This window comes from Leiobunum rupestre, chromosome 9, assembly GCF_980474605.1.
Source record: "Leiobunum rupestre chromosome 9, qqLeiRupe1.1.hap1, whole genome shotgun sequence".
In the NCBI taxonomy this organism is placed as follows: Eukaryota; Metazoa; Arthropoda; class Arachnida; order Opiliones; family Sclerosomatidae; genus Leiobunum; species Leiobunum rupestre.
Genome location: NC_143392.1, coordinates 43,279,900 through 43,304,615, shown reverse-complemented (window position 1 = coordinate 43,304,615; position 24,716 = coordinate 43,279,900). Strand labels below are relative to the sequence as shown.

Genomic DNA, 24,716 nt, shown 5'->3' with positions numbered 1-24,716 from the left:
CGCAATCTCGGCGTACTCCACGTAATCTCGGCGTACTCCACGTAATCTCGGCGTACTCCACGTAATCTTTGCGTACTCCACGTAATCTCGGCGTACTCCACGTAATCTCGGCGTACTCCACGTAATCTCGGCGTACTCCACGTAATCGTTGCGTAATCTTCGCGTAATCCCAGATTACATAATCTGTGTACAGGCAAATTTGGAGTGAACAGCCTCACTCGAGTGGCGCAAATTTTAAATTTTGATTAACCTCCACACTCTCTTTTTACTTCACGACCAGCTCTCAAAATGATAAGTAAAGCGATCTGGCACACTTTTGGGTCTTATGTCGCTTTTGGAAGTATTGAAAAGCAAAATAGTACCCCATTTGTTTCCCTTAGCATATTTTGCCGTAAGCGCCGACACCGGAGAAGTTAGGGTCATGAAGAACTTGACCAATATTCCCATAAAAGGAAGCGACCCCATCTTCAACATCACTTTCATGGCCAAAGATAAAGGCGAACCACCACTCTACACGACGGATATGTAAGTTGCTTTTATACGTCACGAATGGACACATTTCTAACATGAATATCTAACGGCGGGGTGACTAGACGTCCTACATTTTCCTATAATTTTAATACTTTCCTATAAATTCCTTCATTTTAATCTATTTTCCTATAATTTCGCTGTCTTTTTAAAATTAGATAATTTTTTAATTGCGTGTCATAGAACATCTACTGAAAAACTACCACTTTCGAAATCTTGAAATGCACGGACTTGTAAATCCGTTAAGTGATCCAATAATGCAAGAAAACAGTGTACAAAAAATTCGCAATATTCCAGGTGATACGAGTCCAAGCATACCGATATGCAATAATTTTTCTTATTTAGTGTCCTATATTTTCCTATAATTTGCTTATTTCATTTCTTATAATTCGCCTCTAAAATTCCCATTTTCCTATAATTCGCCTCTAAAATTCCCATTTTCCTATAATTCGCCTCTAAAATTCCCATTTTCCTATAATTCGCCTCTAAAATTCCCATTTTCCTATAATTCGCCTCCAAAATTCCCATTTTCCTATAATTCGCCTCTAAAATTCATATTTTCCTATAATTCACCTCCAAAATTCCCATTTTCCTATAATTCGCCTCCAGAATTCCCATTTTCCTATAATTCGCCACCAGAATTCCTATTTTCCTATAATTCGCCTCTAAAATTCCTTTTTTTTCCTATACAATTTTCAAAGCCTTCCCCTGGTCACCCTGTTATTAAAACTTTAAGAAATAAAATAAATAAATAAATAGAAAAAGGTTTTAATTTCATGATTAGCCTAATATTGTTCGGAAATTTAAATTTCGTGGAATTTTAGCCTCATTTTTCAGAATCGAAAAGTAAAACTAAAACTAAAAACCCTTAAAAAGTAATGTTTAATTTTTTATTTTTCTGATTTTCGGAAATTTTTTCGCATATAATGAACAACTATAAATAAATAAGCCTTGACAATAAAAATTACCAAATATTGAGTTGGTATAGCTAGAGTTTCAAATCGGGGTTTTTCCCAGAACGAATTCCAAACTGACTTCATTATATACGGGTGGCGCCATCTATTTAAATTATTACCGAACTTTTATACTAGTGTAAAATAAATAAAATATTTTTAAACCTTTGGTAGTGGTAAAAGGTTTACATAACTAGTAGAAGGCGCCACTGACGTCAGATTTTTGCAGATTTTTGTGCCGCGACGAACAGATTTTAAAACCTTATCACAACCTGAAAGCGAGAGTCAAGCAAGTCGAGATTTGCGCTTTTTGAAAGAAATTCGAAATAAGAATCCCCGAATGTTATTACATTATTCTAACTTAATAATGAATTTTTTCTTAGTATTTTTAACCTTATTTTAATTCTAGATTTAAAAAACATGTTTTTCTTAAATTGTGTGCTTGCTCGTAGCGGCGTAGGCATACGTCATAGCTAAGCCCCGCCTTGAAACGGCCGCCATGACATTAGTTTCACGCAACAGATCACGAGGTTAAACGCCGACCTATACTCGTTACCATGGTAACGAACACAAGCCACACCCACGAGCGAACTTCGAATAAGGGTTTTTAGACTTTTGCTCTCGAGTAGCGAAATGCATTAATATGGTTCAGTGACGTAGCCAGAAATTCGTCAAGGGGGGGTCGAAGTATGTGAATGTTAAGAGGGGGGTCTGGACCCGGAAACCAGTGATAAATTTCCGGTGTCAAATAATGTGGCAAAAAGTGGTAAAGACCGACACGGCGAATACTTAATAAGAAAAATATATTTGTGCTATTTTAGACAAATATACTGCATTAGTTGCCAGGTTTTGGGCTAGAAACTCAATTATAGCCCAATCTAGTTATTTATTTTGGCTATTTTTCAACGATTTTTCTTGAGTTTGAATTCGTCTGCTATATACCATTAAGGTGTTTTTAATGGTTCTTTTGTGAAAAACTGAAACATTATCTGACATGTAAGTGATGCTACATAGCTGAAAGATATTATTTACATCATTTAAATGCATTTACTGATCATTAGTCACTATTGGTCACTTTTTGCCATATTTACCATTTTTTGCCACTGACATGGACTTTGTTCTAAAAAAGTGACATTTAGGTAACACTGCCGGAAACCCCTCCTTGTTAACGCCACTGATATGGTTAGAAATTATTAAGTGTCCTCTTACCATCGCAGATACTGCATAAATGTCACGGACATCAACAACAACTCTCCGTACTTCGTGAAACCCACGCCAGAAAACAACGTCTATTTCGCGAGAGAGTCAACGGACAAGAATAGCACCATTAACAGACCAGTGGCGGAAGTGGAAGCTTACGACTTGGATTTGGGACCGAACGGCGAAGTGGAGTACAGGTTGACTGCCTGGGACAGCAGGAACCCGAACAACCCCCTCGTCGGCTACTTCGCGGTCGAACCAGTACAGAAGAGTTATTGGCTCGTCACCAAACGAGCCCTCAAGAAGAAAGATGCCCCGGAGTACAAGGTATACCTGTTTTCATAAAATCCGGCTATGTTGTTTTTCCCCCCGACAAAAATTTCCCCCTCAGTCTTTGATGGGAGTTCAGTTCAGTACGTTCCAGTTCTAAAACCGTCGCGTCGGCGCGACTCGCATGAATGTACGTCAATAAGCTGGCAAACATGTTTCCCGAAAAATCAATAAAAACCAAAGACTACAGACCGTTACATGTCCCTTCCTAAAGTATACCACCTCTTAAGTTGTTCTTTGATGGGGACTTTATGAAAACACCTATTCGCTGCTTGGTCGTTGCGTAAATAACGTAATCACACGAATGTATTCATTTCAACCATGAATATCGAACTATATCATTACCCTTTCTACCATCTGAGGCTGAAATGGGCGGTGCTTTTCTGCGTTTTATATAATCACTTGAGCCAATCAGGAGACAGACATTTGTCGTTGACTCGATCCACAAAACGCTTCCGGGATTACGCGATTTAACCGTAGAATAAAATGACTCGTGATGCTTAGAAAAATACCTCTACGACGACAAAATCAATTGATAATCATAAATAAAGGAATTGGTTATTCATATTCTTACCTACTTTCATTCAATCAAAAAGAAGTGTATTAAAATTTTAGAAACTAAATTTAAAGCTAAGCCTTGTTACTGAAAGTTAGTCAAGTTTCAAAACGTTGCCCCTCAATACAATTATAGGCGAAACTATAAAGTCCACGGGGGCTGAAAAGATGGTAGTCACTTAACTTTGCGGAGAACTGCAGCGCCATCTATCCTAAGAAATACTAACTATTATTCATTTTATTTTGCTAATGGCGGTTTAAATTTTGATCGATTCATCTAAATTAACTAATTATTATTATGATTTTAAACTTCTTATAATAGAAAGGTGAAAGTTAATTAGCCGTCTGCAGTATCTGGAAGGAATAATTTTTTCTTTACCGGTGCACGACCAACTATGAACACGAGTTACCGAATCGAAGTCACGTGATTTTGTTTTCCCATTTTAACAAGTTGGTTAAGACCAAATTTACTTTAAAGTTTCGCCTATTTTTGAGCGGCTGCGCGTGACCGACGTCATGAAAGCTAAGCCCCTCCCATCCTAGCGACTGAAGTCAGACTACATAATGCAGTATATTTAAGAAATATCGGAAATATTTAAGAAATATCGGAAATATTTAAGAAATATCGGAAATATTTAAGAAATATCGGAAATATTTAAGAAATATCGGAAATATTTAAGAAATATCGGAAATATTTAAGAAATATCGGAAATATTTAAGAAATATCGGAAATATTTAAGAAATATCGGAAATATTTAAGAAATATCGGAAATATTTAAGAAATATCGGAAATATTTAAGAAATATCGGAAATATTTAAGAAATATCGGAAATATTTAAGAAATATCGGAAATATTTAAGAAATATCGGAAATATTTAAGAAATATCGGAAATATTTAAGAAATATCGGAAATATTTAAGAAATATCGGAAATATTTAAGAAATATCGGAAATATTTAAGAAATATCGGAAATATTTAAGAAATATCGGAAATATTTAAGAAATATCGGAAATATTTAAGAAATATCGGAAATATTTAAGAAATATCGGAAATATTTAAGAAATATCGGAAATATTTAAGAAATATCGGAAATATTTAAGAAATATCGGAAATTTTAAGAAATATCGGAAATTTTAAGAAATATCGGAAATTTTAAGAAATATCGGAAATATTTGGAAATCAGAAATCTAGTGTACAATTGGTTTTCTAAGTGACTACCCCCTCGAGTGTTAACATCGCTGTAGTTTAGTTGTAAGCTAAGTTTCATCTTAATAAAAGGACAGAGTATCTGTTGAATTTCGTAAATTTCCGTCGCTAGTCTCCAGAATTTGATTGGTCGGATCTACTATGACGAAGAAGTGGCCTTTAAATGGGGGGATGGAAAAAATCTTGAAAAATAGTTTGCACTCAAAAAGTCGTCGCGATAGCCAATGCTAGTGTGAAACTTTCCCTATTTGCTTTTGCTAATACGTAGACCTCGAACTTATATGATGTCAATTATTATCAGATTGATCTATACGCCTGGGATAAAGGCGTTCCCAATCCCTTGTCCTCCGAGCCGTTTACTCTGGTGTTGAAAATTATAAGCGACGACGACTTCAAACCTCATTTTGACACGCAAGTAAGTCCGTCTTTCTCTGACAATGTATACTTTATAAGAACTCGAAGGAGAGGTGCCTAGATCTAACCAGTAGCTAGCTCGACATCCATTTGCGTGCCCGGATCTGGTCCGATCACTAAATGTTTATTCCATTTATCGACGGATCAACGGATCGAGATCTCTCTCAGAGTCAATTTTTCGCGTGTTACAACGCACTGGCCCTCAAGGGGTCGGAGTGTGCAATAACTGGTGGCTTAACCGGGGAGTCGGGGTCTGGCTCTTGTAACCCATAAGGGCGGTGGCGCACTGGGCGATGTTAGCTCCGTCCAAATGGTCCTATCTCCACCTCCGACTTCGGTCAGGTGTGGGCGTGTTTGAACGCGCTGAATCGGCTCGGAGCAATTGCTTTTCGCGTGTTCCAACGCGCTCAATCGGCTCGGAACAATTGTTTTTCGCGTGTTCCAACGCGCTCAATCGGCTCGGAACAATTGTTTTTCGCATGTTCCAACGCGCTCAATCGGTTTGGAACAATTGTTTTTCGCGTGTTTGAACGCGCTGAATCGGCTCGGAGCAATTGTTTTTCGCGTGTTCCAACGCGCTCAATCGGCTTGGAACAATTGTTTTTCGCGTGTTCGAACGCGCTCAATCGGCTCGGAGTAAATGTTTTTCGTGTGTTCCAACGCGCTGAATCGGCTCGGAACAATTGTTTTCCGCGTGTTCCAACGCGCTCAATCGGCTTGGAGCAATTGTTTTTCGCGTGTTCGAACGCGCTCAATCGGCTCGGAGTAAATGTTTTTCGTGTGTTCCAACGCACTCAATCGGCTCGGAACATTTGTTTTTCGCGTGTTCCAACGCACTCAATCGGCTCGGAACATTTGTTTTTCGCGTGTTCCAAAGTGTTCGATCCGTTCGGAGCAATTGATTTTCGCGTGCTCCAACGCGCTCAATCGGCTCGGAGCAATTGTTTTTCGCGTGTTCCAACGCGCTCAATCGGCTCGGAGTAATTGTTTTCCGTGTGTTCCAAACCAAACACGGCGATTTTTTTTGGCGTTTGGTGTTTGAATTTTACTAGATTATCGCGCGGGCTCCGGGAATAGGGCTAGAAAAATCGCTCAATATGATTGGTGGAGCTACTCGATTTGGAAAAGATTGGCACTTCCCCTTTTAATAGTTAAGTTTACACTATGAACGCTAATGATTGGCGTTGTCCGAAACGCGTCCAGTCGAACCAAGTTCTCGAGTTCACCGAGAATGAGAAAAGGGGAGTTGAAGTCCGTCATATTCCAGAGGCGCACTACCTCCACAGTGAAGACAACAGTGAAACCCAAGAGAAACCGAAAATATGTTACCACATTGTAGGTAGGTCAAACGAACGTATAAGTGAGGTTGGGTGGCGGAGTGGTTAGCACTTTCGCCTCGCAGAACGAGGAAACCTCGGAACCACTCCTTACGCGTTGAGTTTGTAGGTTATCTCCTCACTGGTTAAAAGGGTTTCGCCCAAGTTCTTTAGTTTACCCGTTCCATTAAATCTTGTTAATGATTAGCCACCACCATCCTACGCGTTATGACCCGGCCACCTGCATTAATGGCAATAAAAGTAGCTAGATGATTTGGACCTAGAGTGGTGCATTTGGTGTTAGCCTAGAGATCGGCGTTTGAATAAGAAATTATCAAATCATTTATTTTTATTCATAACCGACAATTATCCAAATAAAATCAGAAAAAAACAATTATTTTTGCATGTTAAATCGTTGTTTATTCGTATAAAATTTTCATAAATAAACAGTTAATCAAAATTTTTATGATTTATTGAAATTTTGCCGGTTAATTTATTTGTTCCGCCGATCTCTATGTCAGCCTAGCTGATAAGTAATCGTTTGTTTATAAAAAGCAAACCCTTTACATCAGACTCCTATTAGTCTGGTTAGCATAAGTTTATAATATTTTTCCATAAGTTTGTCACTTTGCGGAATATTTTACTGAGAGCTAGTAACGGAATGACGTCATCACCATAATAAAATCTCCCCCTAGCGAGGCGCTGTCAAAGGCGACGTGTGACCTTGGATGAATAAAGAAGCTTTGCTTCCTGGATATGTAAAGCTTGGTTTCCACCAACGCGCGTAAGAGCGCGTCATAATGTAAATTTTTTGTCGCGCGTAAGAACATTTGCACATTTCAAAGCTGAGTGTCGCTTTTTGACGCGCGCTGGTGGAAACCAAGCTTCACTCGTACTTTCCACAACGCTCGCCTGTTTGCCAGTTAGAAGGCGCTGAAGCGATAAAAAAAGGTGGTGCAAATTTATTGCGCATGCGCCGCGAATATGACCTTTGTCTATGACGTAATCAAAATCGCACCTGTTTCTTTAGACTATACGTTTATTGCTTGTACCACCAATGCAAAGTTCACCGTTTTTTGGCGCGTTTTGACGGCCGCGTATTCCGAAGAGTAACATATCCAGGAAGCGAAGCAAGCGGGAGCAAGCGGACGCAAAACGGTGAGGAAGTCCGTAATGCACTCTGTTTTGTGAATAGCTCTCAGTAAAACATTTGCACGTGAAGAATAATGTCACACTTTTGTTACAATATTACACACTTATGATTGAAGTAAAACGAAAGATATAATCATATAGGACGCTAAACCGCGAAAGTATGCACCACATTTTCATAAACCATACAGTGGCGTAGCTAGCAAGGGTGGAACCCGGTGCGGATATCATGGTGTGCTACTTACTAGTCAAAATGTGTAAAAAGGTTTTTTCCAATTTCTTTAGTTTGTGTAAGTTTTAATTTTTTTGCTCCTGCAAGCTACGCCACTGAAACCATATTTTCCCGATGTAATGGTTTTGGAAATTGTTGTACATGTTTCAAATATCCTACATAAGCAGTATATGGAGAAAGATACTTCTATCGTAAAAGATACATCATTTACTTCTGATATAAAAAAAACAGGTGGAGATTCCAACGAGTTCAACCTGGACCAAGAGAGCCGGGAATTGACGGTGACCACGGAATTGGACCGTGAAACGCACGCCTATCATCATATCATTGTCCGGGCTCAGGCGTGCAACGAGAAAGAGATCAAGAGCCTCGGGACAGAGGAAATGGACAAACCAGACTTGATTAACATCACGATCAAAGTCTTGGATGTCAACGACAATCCGCCCATTTTCGAAAGGAACCCTTTCACCAGTGGCGTTTCCACCAACACCAAAGAGGGCAAAAAGATCTTGACGGTTAAGGTAACGTTACTTCTCGATACAACTAGACCAAGAACGAACAGGAACTGCTACCCCTTATTGTCTTGCCCCACTTTCTGTCTGGCTACCGTTGCTACCCCTCCTTGTCATGGCCCACTTTCTCTTTCACTATCGTTACCAGGGTCGTTGTTTTGCCCCACTTTCTATCTGTCTACCGTTGTTACCCCCTCGTTGTCATGGCCCACTTCCTCTTTCACTATCGTTACCAGGGTCGTTGTTTTGCCCCACTTTCTGTCTGGCTACCGTTGCTACCCCTCCTTGTCATGGTCCACTTTCTCTTTCGCTATAGTTACCAGGGTCGTTGTTTTGCCCCACTTTCTATCTGGCTACCGTTGTTACCCCCTCGTTGTCATGGCCCACTTTCTCTTTCACTATCGTTACCAGGGTCGTTGTTTTGCCCCACTTTCTATCTGTCTACCGTTGTTACCCCCTCGTTGTCATGGCCCACTTCCTCTTTCACTATCGTTACCAGGGTCGTTGTTTTGCCCCACTTTCTGTCTGGCTACCGTTGCTACCCCTCCTTGTCATGGTCCACTTTCTCTTTCGCTATAGTTACCAGGGTCGTTGTTTTGCCCCACTTTCTATCTGTCTACCGTTGTTACCCCCTCGTTGTCATGGCCCACTTCCTCTTTCACTATCGTTACCAGGGTCGTTGTTTTGCCCCACTTTCTGTCTGGCTACCGTTGCTACCCCTCCTTGTCATGGCCCACTTTCTCTTTCACTATCGTTACCAGGGTCGTTGTTTTGCCCCACTTTCTATCTGTCTACCGTTGTTACCCCCTCGTTGTCATGGCCCACTTCCTCTTTCACTATCGTTACCAGGGTCGTTGTTTTGCCCCACTTTCTGTCTGGCTACCGTTGCTACCCCTCCTTGTCATGGCCCACTTTCTCTTTCACTATCGTTACCAGGGTCGTTGTTTTGCCCCACTTTCTATCTGTCTACCGTTGTTACCCCCTCGTTGTCATGGCCCACTTCCTCTTTCACTATCGTTACCAGGGTCGTTGTTTTGCCCCACTTTCTGTCTGGCTACCGTTGCTACCCCTCCTTGTCATGGTCCACTTTCTCTTTCGCTATAGTTACCAGGGTCGTTGTTTTGCCCCACTTTCTATCTGTCTACCGTTGTTACCCCCTCGTTGTCATGGCCCACTTCCTCTTTCACTATCGTTACCAGGGTCGTTGTTTTGCCCCACTTTCTATCTGACTACCGTTGTTACCTCCTCGTTGTCATGGCCCACTTTCTCTTTCGCTATAGTTACCAGGGTCGTTGTTTTGCCCCACTTTCTGTCTACCGTTGTTACCCCCTCGTTGTCATGGCCCACTTCCTCTTTCACTATCGTTACCAGGGTCGTTGTTTTGCCCCACTTTCTATCTGTCTACCGTTGTTACCCCCTCGTTGTCATGGCCCACTTTATCTTTCACTATCGTTACCAGGGTCGTTGTTTTGCCCCACTTTCTGTCTGGCTACCGTTGCTACCCCTCCTTGTCATGGCCCACTTTCTCTTTCGCTATAGTTACCAGGGTCGTTGTTTTGCCCCACTTTCTGTCTACCGTTGTTACCCCCTCGTTGTCATGGCCCACTTCCTCTTTCACTATCGTTACCAGGGTCGTTGTTTTGCCCCACTTTCTATCTGGCTACCGTTGTTACCCCCTCGTTGTCATGGCCCACTTTCTCTTTCACTATCGTTACCAGGGTCGTTGTTTTGCCCCACTTTCTATCTGGCCACCGCTTTAGTTGTCTCGTGTAACATTATTTTCGAGTATAGGGAACTAACACCCCGTAGCTTTGGTTGTGGCTGCCATGTTGGGTTGAAATTTTTTTTCAATAGGAAAAAGCATGGGTGACGTCGTGTGACGCAGAACTGTTAGCTCCCTATAGTGTGAATTGTTCGCACTTCCTAATTTAAAATCCAATTTATTGCTCTAAGCTAGCAGAAAGGACGCAGTCGAAGGAGAAGATGCTTTAACAGGGTTAACGCACTAAAAGTCATTTTTTTAATACCAGATGGCGCCAAGAATCTAAAACGTAGAAATTTTAAAACGTGTGACACGAAAAATATTTTTAGTTTCATGTTTCTTTTTTTCCTGGGTTGATATTTCATTTATAGTTTTTACGTCGCTTGAAATAGTGCTACGTGTGAATTTTTTTATCTGTTTATTTATTTATTAATTAATGAATCAGTGTTTATTCGCTTTCCGCCAAAATGGTTTAAATAAGCGCCATCTAGATGAAATAAAATCATTAAAATCGAACCTCTAAGGGCTTCGCTCTAAAAACTAGTTTCCCTGTAAGCCATTTGGGAATAGTTCTATGAATAGCTTAGCTCATGCAAAGATATCATAAAACTCGTACCCTAGATTCGAAATAACTGCCTCACGCGTTTACCCACTTCCTACCAGAACTCCGAAATAAATTAACTCGGTTGCTACCAGGGTAACCAACTATAGATAAGACCACGGCCAACTTTGATGACGCGCTGTTTGGCAGTAATGCAATTTGACGTTCTTCTGCTACAATGAATCAGTCAGATTCGTCGAGCTAAATGCGAAACATCTAGATCAATCATTAAGAATATGTTTAAGAAACATAAGCAAATTAAGCATAGAAGCATGGACACTGTATCTCTAAATACGGATAAGTTTTTATTCGAAGAACAAGAAGATGATGAAATATTTTTTAAAGTTCCTTAAGAAATGTGATAAATATCAAAGCTCGTTGGTTTGTGATAAATAAATCTCATTATAGTTCCTAATCGCTATTAACAATTCACTTTCAAAAGTAAAATAAAATTGTTCTTGAGGGAGGGAGATAAGTGGGGTAGAAAAGAGTGGTCATGACCAGTAAATTATTTTTTAAGTAGGGGGTATTGTGGTCATATTGACCAGTACTTTTAAAAAGCTTATTTCCAACACTGGTTCGGATGTCACGTGCCGGAAGTGGGTAAATGCTTAGTTACAAAACAGAATTCGATTCTAGGGTACAGAGTTCTATATTATCTTTAGCTTATACTATTCTATTTAACAAAAAGAAAAGTAATTTTGCAAATAGTCGCTATTTCCTTGGATTAATTAAACACAGGGATATACCGCTCCAGCTTAAAACTCCATTTTGTAGCAGAAAAGATTATTATAAACCCTCTATCAGAGGAAATCGGCGAACAAAACTTTTTTAGCTCGTGACCTTTGACCTTTTGATAAAATCGACTTTATAAAGAAGGATAAGACAATTTGAAGAAGAATGACACCTCACATGTTGAGTTTGGGTAAATACTTTTTGAATTATAAGCTAATATAAAATGGCGGCCATTTTCTAAGATGGCGGTGAAAGTTGGCACTGCAGACTTTAGGACTTTGCGGAGGTTCTATAAGACCATAACCTCTTTCGATTGTGAAATTTTTAGGTATGGCATATTTTTTTCCACAAAAAAAACATGGAAGCCGTACTAAAAACATTGGCACTGCGATTGCGCAGAAACGACTGCTCAGACGCTAAATTCAAATAAGACCATTCTTGTCAAAAACGTGCTCAGCATTAATTTTGTAATTGACAGTATAGCTGTAAAAGTAATAATAACGAAGATATTGGTGAATAACCATTTTTGCCGGGCATTTTCCCGCCAAAAAAAAAGTTCCATACACCCCAATGATGGGGACTTTTGACACAACGTTTATAGACACTAAATAAAGGTATATGCAAAAATTCAGCCTGGGGGCATTTTTTTCGAAGTTTGGTCGATTTTTTTCCTAAAGTTACTGGATTACTAGTCTAAGAGCCCATGACAAAATAAGCATGTGATAAGCTACACGATGGGTCAAGGTATTTTTTAATTATGTTAGTTATTTGTAACAAAGAACTGTTTGCCTTACGGGTCAAAGTGGGGGCTTTCCGGAAATACGAACCACGTGACGTCACTTCCGGTGACCTTGAAAATTGATATGACCCGATATTGGTATCATTCGATTGGTCTCAACGTTCTCTTACCAAATATCGCTAAATTAACCTTCAAATCTGAACCAAGAGGCGTATAAGATTAAAAAACTAATTCGAGCCCCCTCCCAAATTTACTTTTTTAGTCTTATACGCCGTTTTAGTCATTTCAGTTTGGCACCGATTTTACCAATAGAGGTTTCATAGCAACCGTTTCCGCGTTTTTGCTTCTGTGGGATATCCCTGTGTTTAATTAATCCAAGATAATTGTATACTTGTATTATGTATATTATTGGTACTCGAATGCATTCTTTGAGTCGTGTCAAACTTGAAATAAACTTTTAGGCAACAGACGCGGACGAAGGAGAAAACGCGGTGGTCAGCTACAGCATCTTCGGGCCAATAGAGATGAGAGATACCGAAAATGTCCAGAACATCGACAATCCTTTCGTCGTTGGAAATGAGTCGGGGGACGTCAACGTGACCTTCAACATTGCCAAGAACATGAAAGGACACTTTAGCTTCACCGTTCTGGCGCAAGACAAAGACAAATTGAATGACACAGCCAAGGTCATGGTAGGTCATTTCATAGATTTTGTTTCGCCAAAGCACTGTGTCCAGCACCGTAACCAGGATTTGATTTCAGGGTGGGCACGCAATGGAAAAAAATAAAAATAAAATAATAAAAAAATAAAAAATTGTACATACAACCATACGGTTCAGGGTGGGCACGGCCCGACCGCCCCCCCCCCTCCCCTGGTTACGGCCCTGACTGTGTCGTAATTGTATACTATCGTAAGTTTAATAATAATCAGCTAGGCTAATACCCAAGCCATCTTGCGACTTTTTGATGCCGTTAAACAGGTGGCCGGGTTACAATGCGTAGGAGGGTGGTGACAAACCCTTCATGCCACGCGAGCCAACAGCTCCCTACACTCACTATTACCGTTAACCTAAACAAGTGTTTATGGAAGGGGAAACCGAAAAGCTCGGGGAAAAAACCCCGTCAGCAAGTGCAGAGAGAACTTGCAAACTCAACGCAGAAGGAGTGGCTCCGAGTTATCACACAGTGCCGCAAACTGGAATCGAACCGGGCTCCTCTTGCTGCGAGGCGAAAGCCCTAACCACTCCGCCTCCCCAAAGTGATAATTAATTAATAGACACAGAAAAGAATTCAAAACATTTTTAATAATTTATTTTTGGTACTGCAATTGAGGCATAACTAAGCAAATTCCGTTTGGCGAATCCAGGGTAAGTATAGAACGGGTAAAGCCGAGATAACCACGTTGACGTACATCAACGTACAATTTGATGATTGTTTAGGAGCGTAATATTTTATTTATTAAAAATATAATGAAGCTTAAAAAGAATAATCTACATTGATCACTTTGAAATTTACGCAATAGACATGTCTAATGTAACTTACGTAGGAACTCTTAAGAATTCAACAGAAAATAGGCGAAATTCTAAATTCCCACCGCCGATACCGGAAATTTGGGCTAGTATCTCACTGTTCATATAGTGCTTGTTAGAATAATGGAAATGTTTTACCTTTACGGCAGCAACAAGCGTTAATTTTTAACCAGGTAGCTTTTTTGACTTATTAAGACTTGGCAAAAACACGACGTTCTGTTTACAGGTTAAAAGTTTCCATTATTTCCGCAAGTACTATTTAAACAATACCTTGGGGGTCCTTACTCTCGGAAATATTACTTCTTGGCGATTTCTTGGGAGGATGATTTATTGAAGCGTCTGTTGCAGGTTAAGAAAGGCAAAATATCCAGTACATTTGGTGGAAAGATACTAGCACGAATTTCCGGTAAATCGACGGCGGGAATTTCGAATTTCGTCTATTTTCTGTGAATTCTTAAAAGTTTCTTCGTATGTTATATTGATCCATTTTAGAAATGTCTATTGCGTAAATTTCAAAGTGATCAATAAATATTTAATGTAGATTATTCTTTTTAATAGCGTATTTTTAGTATTACGCTCCTAAATAATCATCAAATTAGACGTTTATGTACGTCAACGTGGCAATATCGGAATTACCCATTCTATACTTACCCTGGACTCGCCAAACGGATTTTCTTAAGTTATGAGAGGGTCTTTTATTGACGGCCTATAGTGATCAGTAATGGCAGCGCTCTTGTTTGGGGGCGAAACCGCGAGTTCTAGGCTGAAACCGCGAGTTCTCTAGGCTGAAACCGCGCGTTCTCTAGGCTGAAACCGCGAGTTCTCTAGGCTGAAACCGCGAGTTCTCTAGGCTGAAACCGCGAGTTCTCTAGGCTGAAACCGCGAGTTCTCTAGGCTGAAACCGCGAGTTCTCTAGGCTGAAACCGCGAGTTCTCTAGGCTGAAACCGCGAGTTCTCTAGGCTGAAACCGCGAGTTCTCTAGGCTGAAACCGCGCGTTCTCTAGGCTGAAACCGCGAGTTCTCTAGGCTGAAACCGCGAGTTCTCTAGGCTGAAACCGCGAGTTCTCTAGGCTGAAACCGCGAGTTCTCTAGGCTGAAACCGCGAGTTCTCTAGGCTGAAACCGCGAGTTCTCTAGGCTGAAACCGCGAGTTCTCTAGGCTGAAACCGCGAGTTCTCTAGGCTGAAACCGCGAGTTCTCTAGGCTGAAACCGCGAGTTCTCTAGGCTGAAACCGCGAGTTCTCTAGGCTGAAACCGCGAGTTCTCTAGGCTGAAACCGCGAGTTCTCTAGGCTGAAACCGCGAGTTCTCTAGGCTGAAACCGCGAGTTCTCTAGGCTGAAACCGCGAGTTCTCTAGGCTGAAACCGCGAGTTCTCTAGGCTGAAACCGCGAGTTCTCTAGGCTGAAACCGCGAGTTCTCTAGGCTGAAACCGCGAGTTCTCTAGGCTGAAACCGCGAGTTCTCTAGGCTGAAACCGCGAGTTCTCTAGGCTGAAACCGCGAGTTCTCTAGGCTGAAACCGCGAGTTCTCTAGGCTGAAACCGCGAGTTCTCTAGGCTGAAACCGCGAGTTCTCGAGGCTGAAACCGCGAGTTCTCGAGGCTGAAACCGCGAGTTCTCGAGGCTGAAACCGCGAGTTCTCGAGGCTGAAACCGCGAGTTCTCGAGGCTGAAACCGCGAGTTCTCGAGGCTGAAACCGCGAGTTCTCGAGGCTGAAACCGCGAGTTCTCGAGGCTGAAACCGCGAGTTCTCGAGGCTGAAACCGCGAGTTCTCGAGGCTGAAACCGCGAGTTCTCGAGGCTGAAACCGCGAGTTCTCGAGGCTGAAACCGCGAGTTCTCGAGGCTGAAACCGCGAGTTCTCGAGGCTGAAACCGCGAGTTCTCGAGGCTGAAACCGCGAGTTCTCGAGGCTGAAACCGCGAGTTCTCGAGGCTGAAACCGCGAGTTCTCGAGGCTGAAACCGCGAGTTCTCGAGGCTGAAACCGCGAGTTCTCGAGGCTGAAACCGCGAGTTCTCGAGGCTGAAACCGCGAGTTCTCGAGGCTGAAACCGCGAGTTCTCGAGGCTGAAACCGCGAGTTCTCGAGGCTGAAACCGCGAGTTCTCGAGGCTGAAACCGCGAGTTCTCGAGGCTGAAACCGCGAGTTCTCGAGGCTGAAACCGCGAGTTCTCGAGGCTGAAACCGCGAGTTCTCGAGGCTGAAACCGCGAGTTCTCGAGGCTGAAACCGCGAGTTCTCGAGGCTGAAACCGCGAGTTCTCGAGGCTGAAACCGCGAGTTCTCGAGGCTGAAACCGCGAGTTCTCGAGGCTGAAACCGCGAGTTCTCGAGGCTGAAACCGCGAGTTCTCGAGGCTGAAACCGCGAGTTCTCGAGGCTGAAACCGCGAGTTCTCGAGGCTGAAACCGCGAGTTCTAGGCTGAACCGAGATAATTTTGAATGATCAGACAGCTTTCACAAATTTAGTTTAAAATTCGGTCAGCGATATTTCTGCCCAAAATTGAAACTAAACACGAAGCCTGTAAATGATGATAAGAATCTAAAGTCTAATCTTTCCTTCCAGATTTACTTCATGAGAGAAGATCAACAAATTATTCTAACTGTCGGCAAACGCATGGCATTGGTCACGGACAATGATATTTATAAACTAACGAGGTAAGAAAGCTTCTACACAAATTTTCTAGAAACGAATATTATCAGAAGTATATTATGTATCTTAGAAAGAAGTACCAAACTCTAATTTTATTCGCTTTAAACATGTTTCTGTACCTTAACGCAGCTCCTGCTGTGAAGAACAAATGTTTTCATAGTAATTTTCTCAACCTAAAACATGCGCCCCTTTAAAACCACCGCCATGACAATATTCTACGTCACAGATCAGAAAGCCAAATACCACACGATTCTGTTAAAAAAATTATCACGTAACCACCATGGGCGTCATAATGTCATGGCCGACATAAACCCGTTACCATAGCAACGAAAATAGATCACACTTACGAGCAACCTACGAATAGGGAAAATGTATCTCTACGCATTGAAATTTTGAGCTTTGATACGGCTTCCGGGATTTGGCGGGAAATTAACTCCTATCGTAATTAGCTTCGAATCTGCGAAGGTACAAACGTATTGATCCATACTTATCGATAATATTTTATATACTAATATCAGAAGTAAATGAACCGAAGCTATCGAAATAGCTCTCAGAATCGGAAGGCGTTTTCCTGATGAAAATGATGAGAAACTCGAGTCAAATAAAAGTTAATTTCCATCCCCGTCTTTTGACGTCATAAATTTCACTTGGGAATTGTGGGTATAGCTATTTCTATGTATAAAAAATGGTTTCATAAAAACAAAAACTTTTTTTTCTGGCCTAGGAGCGCGCAAAATTTCAAATTCGAGGTCAAAATGTAACTTCATAAGGAAAATGCCTCCAACATGGGGAGTATAGCAGCCGGATAACTTCGGTTAATTTACTTCTGCTAATACTGGGTCAAGAATGAATTAAAGGGCGACTACATAGTTATTTGATCTACCCTGTCTTTCACTGGAAGCTGGCTTGCTGCAAGACACATGCGCTATGCAAGCAGCCAACTACCAGTGAAAGACAGAGTAAATCTATTCTGAAATTTTATTAGCATACTAGTTAACATTTATATTCCCCGATTAAGTTTGATGAGTGATATCACAAAACATTTCTGCAATTTTGACGAGAAAAGGCAATACGAAGGAAGTAACGAAAACTACCGAAATCAGTACGTTGAAACTTAAACAATCTTTCAATTCCAATGTTGATCTAAGGAAATAATTTCGTCGCTAGTGGCTTGGCCGATCATACAGGTTCTAGCGCGTGTTTTTCTTTTTAAAGCAAGTGGCGGCTCTTGTGTAGTACCTGGATGATACGATAGATGTCGCTTTCGGTGTATTAGGACCGATTGTTTGAGATTTCCAAAACTAAATAAGTGCCGTAAATTTGCAACGGAGCATTAGGTACTAATGTCTTGAATTTAAGAAAAAACTAACAATTGTACATAGAACCATAAAGTCAAATTTAATCGTAAGTTACACTTATAAGACAAGATAATATAGATTCGAAGCGATTACCCACTTCCGATACGTGACCTCCGAAAAAATTGCGCTTCATTGGTTGCTGTAGGGCGCTATTTATAGTCGGTTACCATGGTAACTATGGAGAAAATGTGTTCAGAGATCGGGCAGGAAGTGGGTAAACGCTATTGAGTATGCGCGAGGCGGTGATTTTAGGGTACCAGGTCTATATTATCTTTGGTAATAATACACATATTTTCGATTGAGCAAAAATAAGTTGAAATAAGAAAAGGTACACACCTACCTTATGTTTATCAACAGAGATAGTAGAAAATTGCGTATTTTTTTAAAGATTTGAGTAATTTTTAAACTTTTCCATGCCTTTTTGAGGTAATACGGAAAAGCATTCAAGAGGTTTTCTTTGGACCTTCCACTTGCTTTAAAACACACGTCGACCAGACTATTTGTTGTCAAAAATGCCAATGTAATAGCTTAGAAGAACTCTAGCTCGGTCACGCCACTAGCGGCGAATGTTTCTTCTTACATCCCCGTTTTACATTCGCGTTTACAGCACGAACATTTACGTTCACTTTGTCAACAACGAAACTCAAAGAGTTTTAGAACCCGACGAAGCACTCAGGTAAATTATATTAGCCTAGCTGATTATTATTATATTGCTATTCATAAAACCATAGGCGCTTCAATAAAAGACCATTTTTACCCCTCTGATCGCTGAATAAAGTATTTTTCGGTTGGTCGGTTACCAGATTCGCCTGTCTAGCCAAAGTGGCCAACTACAATCGATACTCAAGCCAAAAACAGTCAACTAGATTTGACATTCGCTTTATACATGCAAATGTTTCCTTTTTACTAGTTTTAATTTTCCAAAATGAAAAAACGGCGGAATGGTGAGAGTTGACGCAAAAAAAATCTCGGTTAGGCCTAAGATAATTTTTTTCGCGTCGACGAAAAAAAATCTATTTATTCCTTGTGCCATAAATTGAAGCGTCTATGTGGGTGTAGATGATAATGATAAATATTAATTAACAGTTTGTTTCTTAAATTAGACTGGTAAACAGTCATTTCATCGAGATAAGTGAAAAAAGTCAAAGTACTCTACCAGTTGTGGACGCCGATGTAATTATATAAATTTAAATTTAACTTCTCAGTGGCGTAGAAATTCACCAAGGATTATAAGATTATCTACTCAAATAGACTCAGAGCAAGAATGAATTTTTCTACTGATAATGACTATTTTGAGACCATGGATCAAGAATCTAAGGGGACTCACTATTCAGGCTTTAAAAAGCATGCCTTAATAATGGGAATAGGAAAATCACGGATTATTTTTGGTTTAATGTGGACAAACTTGGCGTCGATTTTCACCGTAGTTTCGTAGAGAAGCTAGAGCGTGCCGTTAACGTTCAACTTTGATAAAATGGCGTCTTTGTTGTCAGTTAAATGATTAGGCTTAGTAAGTTTTAGACCTTTTATTTTGGAAATTGGTTCTTTAAGAGTTTAAGTAATGGTAATTAACCATTGTGGTAAGTATAAATAACCAGTAAGCTTAGGTTTTTTTAATCAGATTCACTGTAATTTTTAAAGAATTTAATGAACTAAGCCTAACCTAACACTGTCGCACTGGAGAAGGCTAGCTAGCTTTATAATTTTTGGCCACTCTACGGAAACGCTACCGCCATCTATCTAACAAACCAGAAGAATTAGAAATTGTTGAAAAGGGTTATAATGCATGCAAAAGGGTTTATTCTACCTCTAACATCGACGAATATATCGAATAGCTTTCAATAATTTCCTTTAAGTAACGAAAAAACTTTATTGATCCATTCGATTCAATGCTTATAGTTAGGTCCGTAGGTGGCGCCAGAGCGTCCGTAGCGGCAAAGAGCGAATTTCGTTATTTTTTACCTTATGAGCCTGGTGCTAGCCATTTTCCTAGCCTAGCCTTCCATGTGGTCTATCTCAATAGCAGCATTCAGTAAATCTTTAGCATTGGAAAGTATAGGAAATTGCACATTTTTGGTAAATTATTTCACTTTTGTAAATACATTCTTGGTCTACGCCACTGAAACCGCTTAATTATGAGCATGAGCCTATCATAAGGTCCCCATAAGCAAAGGTCTAGACCAAATTTTTGACGATCACATACCCGTTATTAAGAGGTAGGTATTAAAAATCTGCACCTCCTGGTGGTTATGATCTCAACTAGGCATTTCCCGAAATGAATTTCGCGCGTTGCATGATGAATGCGCAGAAAGCGTGCGCGAACGTTTTTAAACTTAGGACCACGCGGGAGAAATCTCCACCGCGAACCCTTAGCACCGTGGCCAAGGCTTATTTCCAATTTTATCGCTTTCAAACTTAAAATTAACACTTATCGTTGCAAAATGATTCATCAGAACCTAAAACTGGCTTTTAGAAATAAGATAACTTGTTTCTGATGGTGTTTATTTTTCAAATTTGAGATTTAGACGCGGTTTGTGTGGCATTTATCAGCCCGAGCATGGCGGCTCTAGTCTCTACCATTGAGTTGGGAATATTAATCTAGAGGTTTAATCAAAACGTCGGATTTCAGTATTTCGCGAACAAGTTTTTAAAAAATAAGAATACTGCCGTCTGCTCCCAAATGACGAGAAAACTTTATCATTCTACCCGTGGCGCCGTCTATCTCTCAATGGTTCGTTCAAATAAGACGCGTTTTCCGGCATAAGATATTTTTTTCAAAAATAATGGATGGCGCCATGGGTCATATGATAACGTTTTCTCGTCATTTTAGAGGAGACGACACATTCGTAATTTTCAAAAACTTGTTTCGCGGGTAGCAGATTTGATTGCATCTCTAGATTAATATTCCGAACTCAATGGTCTCTACCAAGTAAGATAATATTTTAGATGTAGAAATTTTGAAAACGAAGATGGCGCTACTGCCCTATCGTCGTATGTTAATTTTCTTAAACATGGGCCACTATGGTAGACCTTTTCTTATGGGGACCTTATGATATGAGTGTTATTACTTAACAAAATTTAATTTTCCAACTAGAAAGCCGCATTAGGGTCGACTTCCGATCTTCTCACGGAACAACAGCTTCGATACATACTGATTGGAGCTTCGGCAGCCCTACTAATTGCTTTGGCAGTTTCTTTTACGCTTTTCTGCCTTAAAATTGCGTCGTAAGTTTGATTTTCATACTCTGTTACATCTAGGAGCAACAAACACAAGGAGGAAGCAGCTAGACTCTAAGCACGCTAACGCAGTGTTGTGTACAAATTTCATTGGAGGAACCTTTACACTGAACGTTTTATGGGCAGGAGGGAAAGACATTTTCCGAATTTTCCCCCTTCTGACGGCAGCAGGCGCTAAAGCATCTAGCAAATGAAAAATGTACACAAGAAAATGCACGACTTTTGACGGGTTGCATTCTAATTGTGTGGCAGTGGCGTAGATAAGGCCCCCGCAGACCCCGCAGTGCGGGGGGCCCCGGAGCTTTAGGGGCCCCCTAATTTCATAGCAAAGTATATACTAGATACCGGATAAAATTCCGAATATTGTTTTGCGGGGGGGCCTCGCGGGTCTTAGCTACGCCACTGTTGTGTGGGGTGCTGTTTGTTGCTCCTAGGTTGCATACATAAGTAACGTAATAGTTACGCTTTCAAAAGTAAAAATAAAAATTACCTTGAAAATATAATGATGAATAGTTTAATCGGGACATAAAATTTCATATTATAAACACTCACTTTGAGACCTAAATTCGTTTTCAATCATACTTAATATCAACATACCGAAAATGCATTTAGGTACTTAAGAATATGGGGTACGGAGGTATAATTTGTAAAGGAAATTAGTTAATAACAAAACGTAGTCATAGATGGCAATAGCTTTTGTGTAAGAGCTAGTACCCAAGAAAAATCGAAAGCCGACGAACTTTCGGGGATGGGTTTATAACCCTATAGCGTTTTCCATTTGACTGCTCTCGAGCGCTGTAGATCACTCTGATCAATATTTTATGTTCCATTTGCGTGCTCCGATTTGCTCCGATCAAGTTTCTCGTGTTCCATTTGCAGCTTTTGAGTGCTCCGAGATAGCTCAAAAACCGATCTGCCGATTTCGTCAGGTCAACGGATCGAGATTGAGATCGGAGCAAATTGTTGCGTGTTCCTGTTAGATTTTTTGATAAAATGGCAGACTAAGAAGCGAAAATTCATATTAATACCAGACGAAAAACAACAAAGCGCGGGAATATGTTCATGGAATGTTCCATTTGGGCGTGATTATTAGAGAATCAAAACTTGCAGGAATAGCGAACTACTGGGAGCCCCGTTACAAAAAGATGGTATAAAACGGCTTTGGTGCCATCTCTATGCGGCATCTACATTAATATTTTCCCTTCGTGGTCTCAATCTCATAAAGATGGCGCTTACGGCGTTTGAGCCCCTATTTCATCTTCAAGTCGGGGTCATTGTCCCTTGGCGCCATTTGCATTCAGAAGAGATCTCGAGAGAGAGTTAACTTATGCTGCCATTTTGTTCTTAGTGTTCTTTTCCGTACCACGGCCAACTATGATCTCGCGCTATAGCGGCCAACCCATTCGCCGAAATTCCGTGAGCAAGGCTATAACGAGCATGCAGTTTCTTATATTAGCTTCAATGCTAAAACTATTCTAAAAATATTCCGTTAGGGGCGCTCAAACCATACAGATATCTTTTGCTCGTAGGTTAATATAGAAACTTCAACGAATGGGTTGGCCGCTATAGCGCGAGATCAAATAGTTGGCCGTGTCCGTAAACAGATAGAAAAAGGTGAAAATGAAATTCGTCAGAACCTTTGCTACTCCGATAAAATGTATTCCTCATAATAATGATATCTGAAATTTCCGCAGGTTGAAGAGGAATCTGAAAGCTGCCAGTGCGACCGCTTTCGGTAAATATTCAGAGCATTTTTTTTAATGAGCTGCGTTCAAATAATATTGGAAAATGTTTTCCAGGATCTCAAGAGTCTGGACTGAACAGAGTTGGAGTGAAATCAGCACCGAATACGAACCAACATACAGTAGAAGGGTAAATACGGATTTTCACACAGTGAAAAAATATCGCGAACAATATTCCAACAACTATACAGGGTGTCCACTAAAACAAAAAATGATGAATACGAGGGGTCGGACATTTACCAAAATCCCGTACACTTTGTCTAAAATCGCAAAATCTTTTAACTCTCTCTATGGTCAATTAACATTGAAATCCCAAAATCACCTCAAAAAGTAATGATAAAATCGCCAAAATCCCTACGAAATCCCGAAATTTGTGTAAAATTGAATGACCTTGAACCATGTCTTCAAGGTCATTCAAAAACTATCTCGAGAACCGTTGGGTTTACAGATTTGGTTCCATCTAGGAGTAACAAACACAAGGAGAACGCAGCTAGCCTCTAAACACGCTAACGCATCGTTGTGTACAAATTTCGTTGGACGAGCCTTTACGCTGAACGTTTTACGGGCGGGGGGAAGACAATTTCCGAATTTCCCCCTTCCGACGGCAGCAGGCGCTAAAGCGTCTAACCAATGAAAACTGTTCACAAGAAAATGCACGATTTTTAACGGGTTGCGTTCTCCTTGTGTGGGGTGCTGTGTTTGTTGTTGAACAGCGCGTCATCAAACTTGGCCGTGGTCTTATCTATAGTTGGTTACCATGGTAACTATGGAGCTAATTTTTTCGGAGCTCCGGCAGAAAGTGGGTAAACGCTATTGACTACGCGCTAGGCAGGGATTTCGAATCATTCTCCTTGATCCCATTTATCTAACCATTATAATTTCTTCAGATCGAATCCAGTTTGGAATCAAAAGGAAGAAATAATTTACAATGAAGGTTCACTTTACGGAAGGTAAATTTCTCCGGAGGAAAAGGTTTCGAAATATTAAAAAAAGAGTTAAATTTTTTTTTGACAGCGAAACAATGAGTATGCAATCGGACGACGACAGAGAGAATGACGTCATTGAGTACCCGAACGAATCGAAAATTAACCCAGCCTTCATAAACGACGATGAATTAATGGACAGACCATTTCAAGATAATGCGCATAGAGCGGTAACTCCCCAACTATCGGACGAGACGGAAGTTAAGAAACCGTATAAGAAAAACACCGTCAATACTTTAAGACAAATTGACAAAGATTGGCGTAGGAGGCACACGCAGGTAATACTTTCGCGGTTCACTAAAGCCACGTTCACACTTACCCCTAGAATCGCTTCGTTTAGATAACTAGTTTCCAAAACCAGCGTGAGAAATCGCTTCATGTTGGTTCGGGAAGCAACTCGTCCAAGTCGGTTCGCTTAGAATCGCTTTCAAAACGACAAGGCGGGGAGGTAAAATTGCTCGTATTTTCAAAAATAATGTGGATAAAATTCTAAACAATGTCAAATAATATTACGGTATGTATAGTAAACATGATTAACTAATTGTTTTGGGATACATTTTAGTATTTTCAAAATTCTAGTCATAATTGGAAATGACGTTAAGCCTTGGCTATAAGCGAACCGGGGTGAAGCGATTTCGCACGTGTGAACTAAGAATTATCGTAGGCGGTCCAAACTGGCATACAAACCGACCTAAACTGGGTTTTAGGCTCTAGTGTGAACGTGGCTTAAGACCATCAGCGTATAACCATCGACAGGAATCCATACCTCTACTTGGAATGCTTATCTTGCCGTATCGCGTATGGTAAGATCACTCTGACGGCTTTGGCCCCGCCTACGATAGAAAAATACCCTCTGCGCGCGCTCCCCTCTCACGTTGTTGTTTGTTAAGTTAACGTAGTGACGTCAAAAAAAAACCGTCAGCCACATTGAGACAAAAATCTGCCGCGATAATCATTCCAAGTAGAGACATGGATTCGTGCCTTCGATCATAT

General features: G+C 40.7%; 1 protein-coding gene across 1 annotated transcript in view; it reads left to right on the top strand.

The window, feature by feature from the left end:
• LOC149928476 (cadherin-23-like) overlaps positions 1 to 24,716 on the top strand; it is a 66,483-nt gene that overhangs the window by 36,977 nt on the left and 4,790 nt on the right. The window contains exons 25-39 of the mRNA XM_090157612.1: positions 381 to 525; positions 2,699 to 3,008; positions 5,074 to 5,187; positions 6,390 to 6,525; positions 8,115 to 8,404; positions 12,694 to 12,924; positions 16,317 to 16,408; positions 17,422 to 17,505; positions 18,369 to 18,437; positions 18,865 to 18,934; positions 20,856 to 20,986; positions 22,693 to 22,733; positions 22,798 to 22,870; positions 23,628 to 23,690; positions 23,755 to 24,001. Of these exons, the coding sequence (XP_090013738.1) occupies positions 381 to 525; positions 2,699 to 3,008; positions 5,074 to 5,187; positions 6,390 to 6,525; positions 8,115 to 8,404; positions 12,694 to 12,924; positions 16,317 to 16,408; positions 17,422 to 17,505; positions 18,369 to 18,437; positions 18,865 to 18,934; positions 20,856 to 20,986; positions 22,693 to 22,733; positions 22,798 to 22,870; positions 23,628 to 23,690; positions 23,755 to 24,001 (2,096 nt within the window). The remainder of the gene's footprint in view (positions 1 to 380; positions 526 to 2,698; positions 3,009 to 5,073; positions 5,188 to 6,389; positions 6,526 to 8,114; positions 8,405 to 12,693; positions 12,925 to 16,316; positions 16,409 to 17,421; positions 17,506 to 18,368; positions 18,438 to 18,864; positions 18,935 to 20,855; positions 20,987 to 22,692; positions 22,734 to 22,797; positions 22,871 to 23,627; positions 23,691 to 23,754; positions 24,002 to 24,716) is intronic.